General features: G+C 34.0%; 4 protein-coding genes across 4 annotated transcripts; all 4 read left to right on the forward strand.

Moving 5' to 3' along the window:
* Nucleotides 1-8173: 8173 nt before the first annotated feature.
* LOC120174749 lies at nt 8174-8861 on the forward strand. The gene has a single exon (XM_039181503.1). It carries the CDS (start codon nt 8379-8381, stop codon nt 8793-8795), a length of 417 nt encoding a protein of 138 aa, XP_039037434.1. The 5' UTR covers nt 8174-8378; the 3' UTR covers nt 8796-8861.
* A 6064-nt stretch (nt 8862-14925) lies between these two features.
* On the forward strand, nt 14926-15875 carry LOC120174748 (probable ubiquitin-conjugating enzyme E2 24). Its single transcript, XM_039181502.1, has 3 exons — nt 14926-15087; nt 15213-15593; nt 15635-15875. Exons 1-2 carry the CDS (start codon nt 14980-14982, stop codon nt 15585-15587), a joined length of 483 nt encoding a protein of 160 aa, XP_039037433.1. The 5' UTR covers nt 14926-14979; the 3' UTR covers nt 15588-15593; nt 15635-15875.
* Nucleotides 15876-16455: 580 nt separating this feature from the next.
* LOC120174755 lies at nt 16456-17894 on the forward strand. The gene is made up of 2 exons (XM_039181514.1): nt 16456-17078; nt 17168-17894. Exons 1-2 carry the CDS (start codon nt 16456-16458, stop codon nt 17892-17894), a joined length of 1350 nt encoding a protein of 449 aa, XP_039037445.1.
* Nucleotides 17895-17896: 2 nt separating this feature from the next.
* LOC120174756 lies at nt 17897-19688 on the forward strand. The gene is made up of 4 exons (XM_039181515.1): nt 17897-18781; nt 18887-19241; nt 19362-19472; nt 19576-19688. The coding sequence occupies exons 1-4, from the start codon at nt 17897-17899 to the stop codon at nt 19686-19688; spliced, it is 1464 nt and encodes a 487-aa protein (XP_039037446.1).
* The last annotated feature ends 146 nt before the right edge of the window (nt 19689-19834 follow it).

Consider the following 19834-nt stretch of genomic DNA (forward strand, 5'->3'; position numbering starts at 1 on the left):
ATTAACGGTCGTTTAATGCTCGGTCAAAGCCATTTTAAGTTTTGGTCAAAGAAAGTCAACGGTCAACGGTCAATGGTCGGGTCGGGTCAACGGTCGGGTCGGGTCGGGTCAACGGTCGGGTCGGGTCAGACCGGTCAGACCGGTTCAGACCGGTCAAACCGGTTCGAACCGGTTAAACCGGTTTCCAGCAGCCACTCGCCCTGCGGCGGCGCGTGTGGCGCGTGATGCGTCCTCCGGGGCCCTAAAAATCCCGGAAAAAATTTCTAAAATTATTTTGAGCGATTTCAAGATACTTACAACGATCGGTTCAAATTTTTGAACGGCGGAGAGCTCGATTTCAAATCGGCCGAATCTTTGACTGCACCACCTCCCCACGCGCCGCCGTCTACGGCGGACAAGGTTGACACCGGTGAACTCGGAACGGCACAAGGAACACGATGGTGCGGGAGGTGTCGTAAACAGAGCAACGATCAGCGGTGAATTTAAGATTTTCTCGGCGATAGAGCTAACAAAACCGTCGCTACTTTGACTGGAAATTCCCGACGTTTGGCCGCGTTTCGCTTCAATTAATTTGAAGGTTTTGCTCCTCGCTCGATGATGAACACAACGGTGGTTTCAAAACAACGATCGGAATTCGGACGGCGTCGGAATCGAGTTTGGAAGTTGTGTGCGTGAGGAAGAATTTCACAATTGTTTTCTGTTTTGAAAACAGAAAACCATTCATATTTATATGAAATTTTCTGCCGACACTAAAAGGAGTAATGCAGGGCTTGGTCCCTAAATTTCCTTTAACTTCTAAAATGGCCTAAAATTTTGAAAACTTTCGATTTAATCCTCAAATTTTTGCCAAATTACTTAATTAATATACAGATGAAGGCATAAAATTGAAGGCACGAGGTTAGTGCACAACAACATTAAAGAGTTCACGCTGAAGATCGACATTAATGCCAAAAAGGAGGTATGTATAATTTATTATTATTATTTATTATTTAAATTAACTATATTATTTGATTTAAATCAATTTTATTGTTAATTTAATTGTACAGTTTAATTGGAGACCATACATGAATGAATAAATTTTGGCGTTGGTGTTGCACGATGTTTTAGATGGGTTTCAATATTGGTGTGTTGTTACACCATTAATCAATTTTTCTTTTGTTGAGATCCAATTTGGTGATAGAGTGCTGAGGCAATTCCACTTCCATCAACCTATTCCACGGAGTCCATGGGATCATGACCTTCTCCAAAACATAGATGGTCGTTGTCAGGTGAATTGGGTTGAGACGCATGACCACCTGCACAGATTTGATGGTCGCCATAAAGAAAAGGTGAATTGAGTTGAGAAACATGCAAACTACATTAATGCTTGGAACAATAGGGTTTCATTTATGTCAACTTGACCTCATTCAAGACGACGACTTTAATTTTGAGACTTCGGCTTACCTTGCTTATTTTTGGGATAATAGAAAGTCATTCTTAACAAAAATGGTAGAGAGGCTATAGTTTTTGAGTTATGAAAAGATTTGGTAAAGCTGAATACTCTCTACTGAGTGGGAGTGGGAGTTCATCTCAACAACCTGAAGCGGAAATAACCGATGTGGATAATAGCGCACCACAACCGTTCGACGATGCGGGATCATTGCATCACACATTTGATGATTCTATTGTCCCGACATACATACCAGAGTTTGTGCAGCCTGAGGCACCCATCTACTCTCTCATGTTTGAGTCGACATATGACTTTGACCAAATGACATCTATGATGTCAAATACCAGTATATGTCAGTCAACGTTTCCAAGTGGGATGGAATCGGAAACTGGTGGAATGACAGTTCAAATGCCCCCCATACATGAGGAGGATGGGTACCATACTCCTGAGCAACCGCAATGGCCACAACGCATCAGACGTCGGCCCCGACATTATCATTCAACAACACCCCGGCATCGGCAACAATTGTAAACTCATTTGTTATTTTTTACAAATTAAATATTGAAATTAGACTAATTTTTTAACCTTAACAAATTCGACATATTTATAATGATTATTAGTATCAAATCATTAAATATTAATAATAAATTATTAAATATTAATAATAAATTATTATTATCAAATCATTACTAAATCATTATCATCATTATTATAATGATTATTACTAAATAATTATTATAATAATTATTATCAAATCATTACTAAATCATCAAATCATTAAATATTAAAATCATTATTATCAAATCATTATTATCAAATTATTACTAAATTATATAATTATTAAAAAAAATCCTTTGTGTTTTGATTTAAATATGAAAATGATTTGTTATTTGCTAAAATTAAATGGTTAACGTTCGAATCTCTTAAATATTAATATTAAATAATTAAATATTAATAATAAATTATTATTAATAATAATTACTAAATATTTATTAAATTATTATTATCATTATTATCAAATCATTATTATCAAATCATTATTATTAAATCATTATTATCAAATCATTATTATAATGATTATTACTAAATCATTATTATAATAATCATTACTAAATCATTGTTAAATCATTATTATCAAATCATTATTAAATCATCATATCATCAAATATTCAAATCATTATTAAATTATTATTAAATCATTATTATGGTTAATTGAACCACACGCCATTATAATTTAAAAAGTCACTCAAATAATTTATCGACAAAAATTACATAATTCAACTTCAATGTGAATATATAAAATTTATCACCCCATTAAATATTATTATTCCATAATTATTAGTAATAATTATTAAATCATTACTATCAAATATTTAATTATTAATAATTTTCATTATTACTAATCATTACTAAATCATTACTATCAAATAATTAAATATTAATAATAATTTCATTATTACTAATCATTACTAAATAATTATTATAATTTTAATTATAAAATCACTATTAAATCATGATTATCAAATCATTATTATTAAATCAAATCATGGATGGGTATTAGTTATGTAACGAAAATATAGTTAATTGAATCACACATCCATTCAAATATGTTCAAGTCCTCAAATTATAAATCATTACAAATTAAATCCGGATAAATACATAGAAATACATATATGATTACTAATGATGAGGCATATATCTTGGTAAATTAGGACGATTGTTTTTTGAATGGCCTTCACCCCTACATACTCCATATCTCTTTGCTTGACCTCTCTCTCTAGCATGGAAATCCATATTGGTATGAATACAAGTGGACTCAGGTCGACCCTTTGGACTTCTGCGAAGTATTGGATTTGACAGCCATTCGTCATGATTCTTTTTCTGCCAATATGATTCATTCGGGATTTGTCTGAACGCATAGCTGTAGACATTTATTATCCTACGTAGGTGAAAGCATTCATAAACATAAGTGTATGCGCTTACACCAGTATACATACATGCAGCGACTGCATGAGCACATGGATATTTCCATGCCTAAAAACGACCACAATCACACAATTTCTGTCGTAAATCAACTCTAAATGTTTGGTCTTCTCCTCCGACATTATGACGTATACACGACACGACAAAAGTATGACCAACTCAGTCAAAATTATGAACAACCATTGATGTTGCCAATCGCTCATTTGCTTCCATTGATTCCACCACTGTAGGAGCCCAAGTTTTACCTCTATTTATGAGACTCAATTTTCTTGCTTTTATCGGACCAAACTTTAGTCAATCTAAAGTATGTATCTTTCACCACACTCTTGGGAGATGACGTATACCTTTTAGTACTGAATTAATGGTCTCAGCAAGGTTTGTGGTCATATGTCCGTATCGTCGACCTTCATCGTATGCTTGCGACCATTTTTCCCGCGATATTTTTGAAGCCCACTTCCAAACACGCCGATCATCGTAAAATACCTTCAAATTCTCCAATATCTTGTCAAAATTTGGTCGGTGTAGTTCGTATCCTGTTTCATAATATATTGTGTTAAACCACAATTAAAAAAACCACGTAAGAAATGCTTAAATATTGAAAATAAAACTTACCCATGCTGACTATATCGCTACGAATGTGTGCGTTATGAAACTGGTCGATACTATTCTTACCAATATGACGGATACAAAATGTCAAAAATGCATACTGAGATATCCAACGACTTCCTGGTCGTTCAATTGTCGCCAAAATACACGTTCCTCTATCGGATATCAAACAACCTCCATCTTCACGAACGACATTTTGATGTAGATTGGTCAGAAAGAAATCCCAAGCCTCTGTTGTCTCTCCCTCAACAATGGCGAATGCAATTGAGAAGATACTTCGCTCACTATCTTGCGCAACTGCCATCAAGAGTACATGCCTATATTAATCATACAGCCACGTACCATCTACTTGGATCATACGTTTGCAAAATGGAAATCCTTCGATACATGCCTTGAGACTTCACTATGGTTTCTGGGATAAATCGCTTCATTGCTTATAGCAAATGTGGTAGCTCATTGTACGATGTATCCCAATCTCCATACGTCAGCTTCATTGCCTTCATCTTCGCATTCCACACCTTGCCATATTTACTTGATATCCAAATTGTCTTCGAATAGATGCAACTAACACTGAACAACATATCATTAGATCATTTTCAACCATCACCTTCACGTATTCGCATATTACATCGGAGTCCAATAGTCGGTGGTCTTGTTCGATGGAGTTTCGCAAATATGTGTGCGGACCATTATACCCCGTGATGACCCAAGCATTGTGCCTTTGATTTTTCGATACTCTGATCTTCCACTTGCACTCTGGGCCATATTTTACATACTTCGCGTATAGGGTTTTCTGGTTTGACTCTGCAATATGGACATCAACATGGCATTTGATGCAGTACTCTTTAATCGCCCACGTAGCTTCATTTTTTCCTCTGAATTGCACTCTAACTGAAAATTCATCAGAATTATCGAATGATTCAATCATTTGGTACAGAGGTAAATGTGGCATGTTTGGGAATTCAGGTACCCTCATCGTATCATAGTCTACCTCGTACATATGAGGAGTAGCTTCATACGGTGTCAAACTTCATCAATTGTACCTCCACCGAAAAAAATTTCATCGTCGCCCAAAACGGGTTCTTCGGTTTCTTCATCTTCGCTTGAATCATCATGAATTTCTCCCAAACGATTTTCAGCATCAATATCAACAACCAATTCTAGTATGTTTCTCATCTTATACTCTGCTGATGCAGACGTCCCTCCGACTTCATTTCCACTTTCTAATAGTTCCATAAAACTGTTTTGGAACCTGTATGTCAGGTACTCAAACTCACTATCGAAAGTCATTTCAGATGGATTTCAAGCCACATCTCTTGATGACCCAGGAACATCACATATGTTACGCACATCAACAAATAATTCAATAACTGCTATATTGGTTTACTCATGTAATCCAATCATGGTTCCAATATCATCATCTGCTTCAACTGGTACTGCAACATATCTGACTGGGTTGGGACATATCATAAACCTGTACCTCAAACTATCAACTACAGCTCGAATTTTTCTTTCAATCTTCTGCTTCATTTCTATAAATGTGATGTCTTTTTTTAACATCATATTTATTGGTTTTTCGGATTGAAAAACAACTCCGACCTCATTTTCCATAATCTGTCCATTATAATGGACAATCGTGAAATAGTTGTTGCTCATTTTCCCTACAAATAAAAAAATATAAATTTAGATTAAAAAATTAGATAAGATATTTTTTTAAACGAGATAATTAAACAAATTAATTTTATATAATCTAATATAAACTAACTAACTAACTAACTAACTAACTAACTAATTTACACATACACAACAACAAAAATAATAAATTACCCCCGTATTTATGCCTTCTTCCTTTTTTTTCTTTTCCTTTCTTGTTTATTTCTTCGAATCAATCTGTACGTGGGCAAATGTTATGGAATAATGCACTGTAAGTGTGAAAAAATGTTCTTTAAACAACAATAAATTAAACAAATTAATTTTATATAATCTATTATATATATAACTTAAACTAATAAACTATTTCTTTATTATAATATAAGTTAGTTTAAATAACAAACTAACAAACTAATTAAGCATTAATCCATTTTTTATAATATAACTTAAACTTCAACAAACAACCTAATATACGTTTAAACACACTAACAAATTAATTAAATATTTTTTTAACATTTAATAACTTAAACTAAGAAACTAATTAACTAATGTTTTATATAATCTAATATATACCTTAAACTAACAAACTAATATAATATAACTTAAACTAACAAACTAATAATTTATACTAACAAACAAACTGACTAAATAATATAACTTAAACTAACAAACTAACTAAATAACTTAAACCATAAACTAACAAACTAATTATTTCATATAATAATCTAAATTAAACAATAAAAAATTACCTTACGAACGATGTTTGAGCCTTTATCTCCCTTTCTTCTTCTTCCTTTCCTTTCATTTATTTTCTCTCGGCAAATTTTCTTTCTTTCTTATGTTTCTACCCTAAACCCCTCATATCCAATATATAAGTAAGCTGCAATCAATTTTTGAGCTGTATAATTGACGTTGAAGGCTGCAAAATTTTCAACCATTCAACGCTGCATCAATACAACACTAATTGCTGCATGTTTTTCAATCGTTGAACGCTGCAATAATACAACACTAATTGATGCATGCAACATCTGATTTTACGCTGCAACAATGCATCTATGATAGTGGGAGGGGACAGTCTCGAAGCTATGGCACGAGGGAGCAGCGGGAGCAGCTGTGGCACGAGGGAGCAAAGCTAGTGGCGTGCATGGCGACCTGGGAGGTCGCCCGGAAGCCATAGCGACCTATGCATGGGAGTGTTGGGACGTGCACGGCCTCGCTCGGATGGCCTCACTCGGATGCCCTCGGATGCCCAACGTGTTAGGACGTGCATTGCACATGCAAAGTTAATCTCTCTCGTAGCTCGCCAGGAAGCCATGACGACCTAGTAGGTCGCCCGGATGGCATGGCAATCTACGACTAACACTGTGAATTTCACCCTATTTGAGCAATTAATCTGGGGAGTACATTATCTCGTGAAATAATTTTTTCGAGAATATTATCTCGAGAGTTTTGCCCATTGGATGACCCTATAAATATTCGGTTGAATAAATCTACGTACAAAAACTATAATTGGATTATAATTAATTATTTAGATTAAATCGCCTGCATAATATGTTAATTGATCAATTTTCTTTTGGGTAGAATTTGTACGTACTTATTTTCACAGTCACACAAGAAATCTAACTGTCGGCAGCAGTTAGAATCCAACACGTGTTTCTACAAAGGACAAGCAGATTATTTAATATCTCAAAGTGGACACCCACCAGATCCCCTATCTTCTCTTAAACCCGACTTGGCAGGATCTTCCAGTTCCACAAGACAATAATAATAGTAAACCTAATGGTATAACTAGAATTTAGTCTCTATATTATTCTAAATATTATAATTTGGTCTTTCTATCTTAATTTAACTTAATACGGTCCCTATCTTTAAGAGATTTATTAATAAATCCAAATTGACAGCACCGTTAATTTTACCTTTCAGTATTGATGTTATTGTATTCTTTTAATATTATCCAGTCATATAATTATTACTACATCAAAATTGAATTGATCTTATCTAATTAATAATAAATAATATATTAATTAAATGTTTAAAATTGATTTTAAAAAATTATAACTAATCACCTTAAGGATGTTGATAGTTTGAATCCATTTAATGGTTTTAATGATCAAGAGGAGTATTATTTAATTTTAAATTTTTTTTATTACAACAGCGTAGCAAGGAAACCTAATTAGGATCAAACAGTCCTTTTAAAGTAGCACATCGATTTCTACGGAATGTTATTTTCTTTAAAAATTTTAAATTCAAACAGTCATGTAATTTATAAGATTTTTAATAACTACGTAAAGATGTATTAATTTATAATAACCATATTCAAGAAAAATATTGTTATCAGTTTGACTATAATTTAAAAAAAAATCAATTTGACTATACTGATAATATTATAAAGGCATTGATCAAATTATGCTAAATTTAAACAAGGGATCAAGTTATATATTTTATATAATAAAGGGACAGAAACAGAATTAAACCTCAAATAAGTCACCGATAAAACTAAGAAAAATCCTATCTTCCTTTTCGTCTTCTGCTTCTCCTCCTCCTCAAACGCTTCCTGAAACAAATAGAGTTAGTGTTCCATTCCACTGCAACCATGCATATTTTAACCAAACCTTAAAAACCTTCCGTCGGGTCGAATTTCTAAGGAAAAAAAACTAAAAAACCACGAAAAAATGTCAGCAAGAACATCACACCGCCGTCGTCGGCGTTCATGCTGATTTGTCTCCTCCACTCGGTCATCGCCCTATCAAGCGGCGCCCTCATGATGTTCCGCATGAAGGAAATCTACACCTTCACCCACGGCATAGAGACCGCCACGAAGCTCCTCGGCTCCACCCCGCACGACCAGCTCTTAATCCGGACTTCCGATTCCTTCTCCGGTCTGCTCCTTTTCGCCATCGGACTGTTTCTGTTCATGGTCTCCTTCATCGAAGACATGGATTTCCAGTCGTTCTTCGCCAAAGGCTGCATCTTTTTGCACGTTTTCATGGCCGTGTGGCGGTTCTGGTTCGAGAGAAGAGTGGAGGATTTGGCTTGGGACTCGGTTAGGCAAACAGTTGGTGATATTTTACTGTCTCTTTCCTGGGTTTTCTTTTTGGTTTGCTCTTGGGGAGAAAAATACGATTAGAATTTACAGTTTAGAAGGTGTATATTTTTGTGAATTAGCAACTTGGGTCATTTTAAAATGTATAATTTCCAACTTTCTGTAATATATATATATTAGATTGTAAAGTTATAATTTTCTTTCTTTCTTGCTGTTCTTTGTGGGAAAGGTTTTGTTCAGAAATTTAGAGTTCCGCATAAACATGATTCTGCCAAAGAGACAAGACCAGCTTGCCTGTTTATATGTGTAAGTTAGAGATCATGGTTGCTGTAAAAGAAGAGACAAGAAGCTCCCATGGTACTTATTTTAAGGTGGTGTTATTTTAAAACCCCATAAATTAATTATTTAACAGTACATCTAAACTAGATTTTTAGAAAAATACTTTCAAATTACACAAGTAAAGCTACCTCATGTCCTAAAAGGTCTCGTTTTATATCAGGTGCGAGCTTTGTCCAACGTGGACACTTTTTTGAGGATGTAATTTAATATTAAAATAATGATCTCACGTTATGTAGAAATTTAGATTCTTGTGATATTAAAACGTCTCAAAAAATTTATCACGAGCACTATTTAATATATCTTACGTTTTTTAATACCTCATTTTTTTAGGGGGTGCAATTTAATATTAGAATTAATAACCTCACGTTATGCAAAACATAAAATTCATGTGATATTAAAACGCTTGAGAAATTTATCGCGAGTAATATTTAACATATCTCACGTTTTTCAATACGTGAGTTTTACGGATGATGCAATTTAATAGTGGAATTGAAATTAATTGTTACGCAGCATGTGAGATTCTTATAATATTGAAATGTCTCAATAAATGTATAACGAGTGATATTTAACATACCTCATGTTTTTTCAATATGCGAGCTCATTAAATTCAATATTAAATTGCATCATTTGAAAAGTGTGTCCACGTTGGATAAATCTCGCTTCTAGTATAAAATGAGACTTTTACTCGCGTTATGTAGAACACGAGATTCCGTTGATATTGAAACGTCTCGAGAAATTTATTGCAAGTAGTATTTAACATACCTCATGTTTTCCAATATGCCAGAAATGTAATCTTTTTTTAATTAAATTTAGTCATTTTATTACATAATATATAATAAAATAATAGAAAAACTAGATAGTTATAAATAGACAATACTAATTAAAATTCAATATCTATGTAAAATGTCACAAAATAAAATTGCTTCATAGTTCCAAAAATAAGAATCATAATATAGTGATATTGTCCATTGCCAAACTTGGTGGTATAAATTACGCAGACAATTAGTATGACAATTGCAGATTTCGATTTGTTCTGGGAAGACAATGTCGTGACGGGTGTCACCACATTGCCCCTAAAAAAGGATTCATCTCCGTACAAATAACTTATAAATTTATTTTATCTATCAAGCCATGTTAGTATATTCTTATGTAGAAAACTAAGCTTAGCAACCATTTTGAACGCGATTTTTACCCCGCTTACAATGTCTCATATATCTCGATATTGGCCTCAACTGAAAGATAAATTTCAATAATACGCCTCTAATCTTATAAATTACAAAAATTTTGAGATTAAATACTCGAAAATACCCTTTGAACATGCCTATAAGCACTTGCGATTTGAGCTTGAAATAATATTAATAATATATTACATTTTTAATATTATAATAAAATAATAAATTATATTTTTAATATTATATTTTAATAATATAATAATAAAATATTATAATAATAAAAGATATTATATTTTTATTTTAATAATATATAATAAATTATTAATAAATTTTTTATTATTTATTAATTCATAGAAATAATATTATTAAATTATTAATAATGAATAATATTATTTATATATATTTAGTATTAATATAATAATCTAATAATATTTTAATAAAGATATTTAAAATATACTAATTAATATTTTTAAAATATAATATAACACTATTACTTTAATAAATAATTAATATAATTTATAATATTTTTATTTCAATAAAGTATACCAATATTAATATTTTTATTAATAAATTATAAAAACAATATTTTAGTAATAAATAAATTATTTTAATATTTTAAAAATAATAATATTAATTTTTATGATAAATTATATTATTTATTGTATTTAATATTTGTAATAAATAATTTTTAAAAAATTCATCAATTAGAGGAAAAATAATTTAAACAACATCTTCCAAACATCGTAAAACGTTTTCCATAAAATATTTTTCAGAAAATGTAATTCATTTTACGGAAAACATTTTCCGAAAAACGTTTTTAATAAACCAACGGACCCTAAATACCTCACATATTAGAAAAATGCAAGGTATGTTAAATATTAATCACGATAAATTTTTTGAGACATTTAAATATCTTGGTAACCTCACGTTCTACATTACGCGAGATCATTAATTCAAATATTAAATTGTATTCTCTGAAAATGTGTCCACATTGGACAAACCTCATGCCTTGTATAAAGTGAGACTTTTACTCGCGTTTCTTAGGACGCGAGGTAATCCTACGTATGCAGTTTAAGAGTATTTTTCTAACTAATTTGGTTTAGTTGTACTTTTAAAAAATTAATTTATAAAGGTTTTTAAAATAATAACGTCGGATTTTAGAGTCCAGGTTGTAGGTAGATATTATTATTGGTATTATTATAAAACCACCCCTAAAGTATATCCTATATTCATTTTAAATATCTCAAGTTTTCTCTAATAAGAATTATCCTCTAATGTTCTCCACAAGTATCACTTTCACCTCACCTAATCGAAACTGATGATATGACACTTGGGGAGAACATCACACGCTACATTTTAATAATGTCACATTTAAAAAAGCAACATGCTACTAAAATTTCCAGAATTATTCTAATTTACTCAAATGATACTTTTATATTTAAAAATTTGCAATGAAGTCTCTATATATATTTTTAGGACCATTCAAATTCCACCCCTAAATTTTACCAAATTTACAATTTGGTTTCAAACAACTTTGCAACTTAAATTTCCATCATTCAAATACTAAAAATTAACATTGAACACCCCAAATATCACATTCTTGCAATAATATCCCACAACTCTCAAAACTTGTAAATTAGCCCTTTTTTCTTTTTCAAGCTTCCAAATTGATCTCCAAGTTACATAAAACACTTCTAATATCCATACAAGACCATATGAATTATTTCAACATTTCCCCCCAAATTTCCCTAATGGCTGAACCTATATAGTGCTTTAGGACATGGTTTTCATTCAATTTCATGCATGAATTCAACTCCCTTAGATCAAATCCATGCTATTCTTACCATTACACCATCAAATTGAATCAAACTCCAATCAATCCCTAAAACCCTAAAGTGTTCAAATGCTTTAGATCACTCTACACTTGATTTTAAACATCATACATGCTTGAGAATTAATCTCCAACATTAAAAACACAATAATCTTTCATTAATTCTTTAAACTCCATAAACCCTACATAACCCTAACTTTCAATATCAACACATAAGCTTGTTCACCATGTAATACTTATACCAAATGATAGAGAATTTCATGTAGATTAATTCTCTATTTCGCAACTTAGTCCAAAAATTAATCACGTAAGCTTAAAAATAAAAAATAAAATACTTACCTAGAAGCAATGGTGGTTTCGGCCTTGAACTTGGAGATGGCTGAAATTGTGCTAAACTTTTTGATTATTCTAGTATAAATTAAACTTAACATATGGCACTTTAATAATATAATTGAATTTAAAATTCAATTAATTAGAAATTCCAAAAATACCATCAATGAATCTTAAAAATTACCAATTACCATTGCATTATTTTACATTAAAATATTCCCTAGTCAAAGATGAACAAATTTGAATTTGACTTTCTACTTGGTCATACAATTTTCAAAAATTACATTTTAGTCACTAAAATTTCCATTGTTCAACCAAATCCAAAAAAGTACATTGATCTGAGCTAAATTTCTCTGATCTAAAATATGAAAATAATATTTCCAGCCATCCTCTAACCTCCTTCATTTTTTGTAAAATTCTGGTTCGATCCGATTATTCGATTTCTATACCGAAATTTAATGCTTTATAGCTTTTCACATAAATCCCTTATCGAAAATATTATTACCACGAAAATCCTTGTTTTATTCCAAACGATTAATTTAAGGGATAAAATATATAACTTTTTAAAATTACATTTTTAGTCCCTAAGTTTTTCAAAGTTTATACTTTAACCACTAAACTTTCAAAACATACATTTTAGTCACTAGACAAAATTTGGGATATTACAATTATTCCCCCTTAATGAAAATTCGTCCTCGAATTTTCCATTCGTAATTACATACATGGAGTAAAAAGATGAGGAAATTGTCTTTTCATGTCTTCTTCTCATTCCCAAGTCGCTTTCTCAACTTTATGGTTTCGCCAAAGAACTTTCACTAGTGGAATTGACTTATTCCTCAGTTTTTTGACTCCATGAGCTAAAATCTTTACTGGTTCTTCTTTATATGATAGATACGGTTGAATTTCAATTTCCTTTGGTGTAATGACATGCAAAGGATCCGATCGATACTTCCGAAGCATCGATACATGAAACACATTATGAATCTTATCCATATATGGAGGTAACGTCAACTGATAAGCTACCGGAAAAACTCTCTTAATATTCTAGCCAATGAACCTTGGACTCAACTTTCCTTTACGCCTGAATCTCTTAACCTTTTTCTATGGTGATACTTTCAGAAACACTTTATCGCCTTCTTGAAACTCAATCTCTTTTCTTTTCAAATCATCATATGATTTTTATCTGTCAGCAGCTATCTTGAGATTATCTTGAATTACTTTCACTTTGTCCTCCACTTCCTTGATCAAATTTGGACCAATTATATCTCAATCTTTTAATTCATACCAATTCAAGGACGTTCATCATTTTCTTCCATATAAGGCTTCAAAAGGAGTCATTTTGATACTCGACTGATAACTGTTGTTATAAACAAATTCTGCCAAAGGCAAATACTTTTCCCATGATCCTTTGAAATCAATAGCACACGCCCTTAGCATGTCTTCAAGTATCTGAATGGTTCGCTCCGATTGACCATCTTTCTGAGGATGATAAGTTGTGCTAAATTTCAGTCTAGTTCCCAAGGCTTCATATAGAGACTTTTATAATCTCAAAGTAAACCTCGGGTCTCTGTCAGAAATTATCAAGACATGTACTTCATGAAATCGTACTATTTCTCTGATATATAATTTAGCATACTTACCCATCGAATAATTCTCTCGAACTGAATTGAAATTTTATTTATGATATTTATTAATTTCGAACGTGAGTTTTACGTATTCGGTTTGTATTTGATGTAGAATGGTTGTGGTTTCTTTCGATGGCTTGAAAAGGATGAAGGGTGTGGGGACGTAGTTGATGAATTGAAAGCTCAACTTCAAATATTATTACATGAAAATCGAGAAATTCGTATCGAAAATATCGAGTTAATGAAGATTGTGAAAACAGATGAACTTCAAAGTTTAGTAAGATTGACGATCAAAAGAATAAAATATGAGCATATAAACTCGAAGTGGCAAAGAATAAAAAAGATGCGTCAACGTTTGAGATTGTCTTGTTTGCATCATGGATTATATTTCTTATCATAACAAGTAATTTACTCTTTTGTTCTTGAATGTTATAGAACACTCATATTCAGAAATAAAAGTCTTTATCTTGAAACACTCATAATCCCCATCAAAAGAAGCATAAATCATGAAAGGACATCTTGTAGGAGTTCTGGTTCTTCCACTTTCATTTCTTAAAAATTTAAAATCAAATCTATGAACAACGGCATATGCATATAAAGATTCTTTAAATTGTTGTGGGCTCTCAAATACCATCCCCATTTTAAATATGTGCTCAACACTAAAAGCATCAAAGAAGACATTATTTTTCTTGGGCAAAACCTCACCATCGGAATCACTCTCATGGCTATTGGCATCTTCACGTTCCAAGTTTCTTTCCCGTCACCCTCACTGTCTACAACATCTTCATTTCTAACTGTAAAAAGATTGTTAATTTCTAGATATGGTTCTAAGTCTTCATCTTCTACAGATCTACTGTTAGTGTTTTATCTTACTCTTTGTAACGAATTTATGTGTTGCATGCAACTATTTTTTTGTAACACTATTTTTGACCTGAGCAGAAACTATCTATGTCCGTGCATACGAAGAAAGGATGGATCTACTACGAGCAGCCCTTGTCGGTGCTCCTGGAACGCCCTACCATGACGGGCTGTTCTTTTTCGACATTTATCTTCCTCCGGAGTATCCCTATGAACCACCTGTAAGCTCTACTTCCAACCTTGCTACTACTAATTGCAGCTTTTGGAATGCAAATATAAGTGGTCTCATAAATTATGAAAATGTTATTATCCTTAAACATATCTCATGAAACTCGAACTTTTGCAGTCGGTGTACTACCAATCCGGGGGGCTACGCCTCAATCCCAACCTGTATGAATCAGGGAAGGTTTGCTTAAGCCTTCTAAATACATGGACAAGTTCAGACACCGAGGTCTGGAATCCCGGAAGCTCCACAATTCTACAAATTCTCTTGTCCCTCCAGGCTCTTGTGCTTAACGAGAAACCATATTCCAATGAAGCTGGATACAATAAACAGTTAGGACGAGCTGAGGGGGAGACAAACTCTGTGAGCTACAACGAGAATGTGTTCCTTGTAACCTGTCAGTCCATGCTTTATATTCTGCGCAAGCCACCCAAGGTAAAATCTTGCAGTCTAAACATCTTTCCGGCTCCATTCGATGAGTTTGTAAGTATTCTTTAAGATAATTGATTGGTCCTAAACATCTTTCTGGCTCCATTCGATGTTTGTTACAGCATTTCGAGGCACTTGTCAAGGAGCATTTCAGTAAAAATGCTGAAACGATCTTCTCGGCTTGCAACACATACATGGAAGGTGCACGAGTAGGATGTGCTCTTGAATGCAGTGGTAACGGGCATGACGAACACATCGAAGGAAGTTCGACCGGTTTCAAAATCATGCTGGCAAAGCTCCTTCAGAAGCTTGTGGAGGCATTTTCGTATCAGGGTATCGATTGCAGCCGGTTCCAAGGGAAGAAGTGAATCTGCTATCATATGAATACCATTGTACAATATTCCTCACCGGAATTCAAAACACGAAAAATGAAATCGAATAATGATTCCTTTAAGGAATCCTCTGTACTTATATCCAGGTGTGATTTGGTTAGAGATTGCTATGCTTTCCTAACCTATTACAGTGGAAAGTATGACTGTTATAGAAAACTATTGTTTGCAGACAGTAAGAATGTGAAATAAGAAGTGATGTTTGGGTTGGTGTGCTTTGAGATATGGGAATGTACCTTATGTAAATGAACTAAAATGACTCCAATCCGAGATAACTTGAATCTAAAACGATCATTTATAAATAAATAAGATGAAATTACTCGAGCTTAAAATGATCTACCTTATTCATTCGATAAACTCAAATAAATCGAGTTTGAAATAATTTTGAAACCAAAATTTGCCATTAAATCCTTTATGCTTTATGGTCAAAAATCAAATTAAGTCTCCAAACATGATGGAGATAGCTTTAAATACCCCCACTGATTTTAACACTGTTTCTTCACCGCTCCGAATCTCTTTAAGATTCGCCATTTTCAAAACCAGTTACGATGAAGCCACCGGAACCTCCTTTTTACCCAAGAAGCCATTCAAAAACCCATAATTTCCAACCAATTCCCTTCCTCTTCGTCGTCATCGTTTTTCTTCTTCAAATCCCAAAGACAATCTCCTCAATCGCCGCTCAAATACCATTAGAGTACATCCAACACTGCAATGACGTCGTCCTGGCATCAACGGCGGAGCCTAGCGCTCTCTCTTCCAGCCCCTCCTTGTCTCACAGCCTCGACTTCAAAATTGGGTATTACTCCGGCGGAGACTTCATTTTCTTCCAACCGAATCTCGCCACCGATGTGCTGAAATCCGCCACGTTTCATGCTCGTTTCTCGCAAGACTACCTCGATAGTAATAAATCACGAATCTATAAAGTGAATGGGAAGCTCGTTTTACAAATTCCCAAATCACTTGTCATTTCTTCTTCCGGTGGCGGTGTATTAAACCCCCACCGTGGATTGCGGCGGACGTTCCGGATCAGGGGAACGAAAATTCCGTCCGTGGTCGATAGAGAGATGCGGAGGTTTTCACTTGGCGGGTTTTGGTCGGAATCGACTGGGAGGCTTTGTATGATTGGATCAGGGATGAGTAACGGAAATGCAGGTAAATTTAGGACCTTAATGTTGTTCTTAAGCTCAATTATTCGACTAGTTTTAATGTTTCCGGTTGTTTAATCTCTGGGGTTCTTCAAAGTTTGGATTCTGAACATAGTTTGAGTTATTTTGAGCCTGTTTCCATATTGGGTGTGAGGAGCTTTGGGAATTATGAGTTTAGTTTGGTTGATAATGGAAAGGAAAGTTCATGTTTAAGTGAAGGAGAGAACTTGGATGTTAGCAAAGCAAATGGAGGACTTTGTTCAGTGATTGTTCACCGTAGGATTAGGTTTGGATTGGAATATGAGAAGGACTGTGATCAAGTTAATTGTAGTTCCATTATTAGAGATGTTAAGGATGCTCCAAGTATCATGTTTTTTCGACAAATGAAGTGTGTGAATGAAGGGAAAATGCTGATTTTGTTGGATTTTCGAAACTCGAGTTCTATCAGTGCTTTTCCCCCTTTTGATCCCAATACGACCTTAATCGCTGAGGGAGCATGGGATGAGAAGAAGAATGGTGTCTTTGGTGTTGCTTGTCGAGTTTCGAATTTCAGGGATTCTTTGAATGGAGCATCGGTCGGCGAGTGTTCTATTAAGTTTAGCTTGAGATACCCCAAGGTTTTTTCACTGAGGAATAGGGATTCGATTGTGGGGAAAATTTGGAGTGATAAAAGCAAGGATGATCCAAGTTACTTTGATATGATTAGACTCGGGAGTGTTTGGGAAGTATCACCTGGGTTAAAGAATGTTCCGGGTTTAAGATACGAGTATACAGAGGTTGACAGTGCTCGAAGAACATTGCTGAAAACAAGGGAAATACATACCCTAACGGTGATTCAATAGACATGAGGTTTGAAATGATGTTGATAGATAGTAAAGGAGCAGCAGCATGGGGTGTTGCAAACCCGCTGTTTGTGGGTGACCAGCCCTACAAGTATCAACCTTATGGTCTTTTACCAATGTCAACTGTGTCAGCAGTTCACTTGAGCAATAATGACAGCAGGCTATTGAATATCAGCTACGAAATTAGCTACTCGTATCGTTCGAGTGATGGTCGTATTTTGGAAAGAGGATTTCTAATTTCTTCTGAGGGAGTATATGATGGGCATTCCGGTATTCTATGCATGGTTGGGTGTAGTCAATTACAAGTAAGATACGAGAATCATAGTTCGATAAAAAATGATTCACTGGATTGTGACGTTTTGGTTACTGCTCAATTTTCTCCGTTAAATTCTGCAGAAAAGTATCGTGTAAAGGGGACAATTAAAAGCACACGTAACAAGTCAGACCCTCTTTATTTTGGACCCATTAGTTTGTCTTCAAAATCATTCTACGCCGGACAGGCAAAAGAATCCATTTGGAGAATGGATCTGGAGATTACCATGGTTCTGATTTCCAATACACTCGCATGTCTTTTTGTTGGATTGCAGCTTTTTCATGTTAAGAAACATCCCGAAGTGATTCCCTTTATCTCTGTCTTGACGCTCATTGTTCTTACTCTGGGGCATATGATTCCTCTGTTGTTGAACTTTGAGGCCTTGTTCGTACCAAACCATAATCAGAAACAAAATGCTTTTCTTCAAAGTGGTGGATGGCTTGAAGTAAACGAAATAATAGTAAGGGCAGTAACAATGGTAGCTTTCCTTTTACAGTTTCGCCTTCTCCAACTCACTTGGTCTGAACGGCAAAGTGATGAAAGCCTAAAGGACTTATGGGAGGCCGATAGAAAGGTTTTATACTTATCCCTACCTTTATATCTATCCGGTGGGTTGATTGCTTGGTTTGTGCACCTACGGAAAAACGCTCACTGGACACCATTTCTACAACCCCATTAGAGACTTCTTCCGTTCAAGAATCATTTCTACCAGCAAACTTCTTTCTGGAGCGACCTTAAATCTTATGGCGGTTTGGTCGTCGATGGGTTTTTGCTTCCACAGATAGTGTTCAACATGTTATCCAATTCGAACAGAACTGCTCTTGCTGCTTCATTTTACCTAGGAACCACCCTGGTCCAGTTGTTGCCTCATGGATACGATCTTTACAGAGCTCATAGCTTTTCAGGATATCTCGATTTATCGTATATGTATGCCAACCATAAGATGGATCTCTATTCCACGGCCTGGGATATCATCATACCTTCTAGTGGTCTGCTCTTTTCCATCTTCATTTACTTGCAGCAGCGATTTGGGGGTCAGTGTTTACTACCTAAACGGTTTAGAACGATGCGGTATATGAAAAAGTGTCTGTAGATAACAGTGAGGAATTGCAAGGGGAATCAGTTCAGAAGAACTTTTATAGCTTGTGATGCAGTAATGGCGGAAACAATATTTTCATCTTCCAGAATTCAAATATATAGTAAAATCGTTTCAGTCACCATGTTCGATAGCTATGGGCTCTATATTCTTTTGCTTCCCAGTTCTGGTATGTTAACCTCCAAACTTGTTGAAATCAAAGAGTGATATACTGAAATAAATGTTGAAAGTAATATGTTTTACATATAAATCAATTTATTTATATCCTGAAGCTTCAATATCCATGGAACTGGAAGAACATAAACCAGGCGAAAGGGAAGGGAATTGTGGGCTTTCAGCAAACCCAGGAGACAATCTCGATCAATCCACGACAGTATTATCCTGAGAATACAATAGCTGATTATTAATGTTCCGACATCAAAAAGTTCCACCAGTAAACTCGGTTTAATCGAATTTTGTTCACCTTAGTTTAAAAGAAACGAACAAACAAACTTTGATTTGGAAATATAAGTATTCTACCAGCTCGCTTGG

This window comes from Hibiscus syriacus, unplaced genomic scaffold, assembly GCF_006381635.1.
Source record: "Hibiscus syriacus cultivar Baekdansim isolate YM2019G1 unplaced genomic scaffold, ASM638163v2 tig00112117_pilon, whole genome shotgun sequence".
Lineage (NCBI taxonomy): Eukaryota > Viridiplantae > Streptophyta > Magnoliopsida > Malvales > Malvaceae > Hibiscus > Hibiscus syriacus.

Coding starts and splice junctions, on each gene's coding strand:
- LOC120174756 (XM_039181515.1), top strand. CDS start 17,897: ATGAGGTTTGAAATGATGTTGATAGATAGTAAAGGAGCAGCAGCATGG. Junction 19,242..19,361: donor CTTGCAGCAGCGATTTGGGG/GTCAGTGTTTAC, acceptor CTTGTGATGCAG/TAATGGCGGAAACAATATTT. Junction 19,473..19,575: donor TCTTTTGCTTCCCAGTTCTG/GTATGTTAACCT, acceptor TATATCCTGAAG/CTTCAATATCCATGGAACTG.
- LOC120174748 (XM_039181502.1), top strand. CDS start 14,980: ATGGATCTACTACGAGCAGCCCTTGTCGGTGCTCCTGGAACGCCCTAC. Junction 15,088..15,212: donor AGTATCCCTATGAACCACCT/GTAAGCTCTACT, acceptor GAACTTTTGCAG/TCGGTGTACTACCAATCCGG.
- LOC120174749 (XM_039181503.1), top strand. CDS start 8,379: ATGCTGATTTGTCTCCTCCACTCGGTCATCGCCCTATCAAGCGGCGCC.
- LOC120174755 (XM_039181514.1), top strand. CDS start 16,456: ATGAAGCCACCGGAACCTCCTTTTTACCCAAGAAGCCATTCAAAAACC. Junction 17,079..17,167: donor GGTAAATTTAGGACCTTAAT/GTTGTTCTTAAG, acceptor TTCTGAACATAG/TTTGAGTTATTTTGAGCCTG.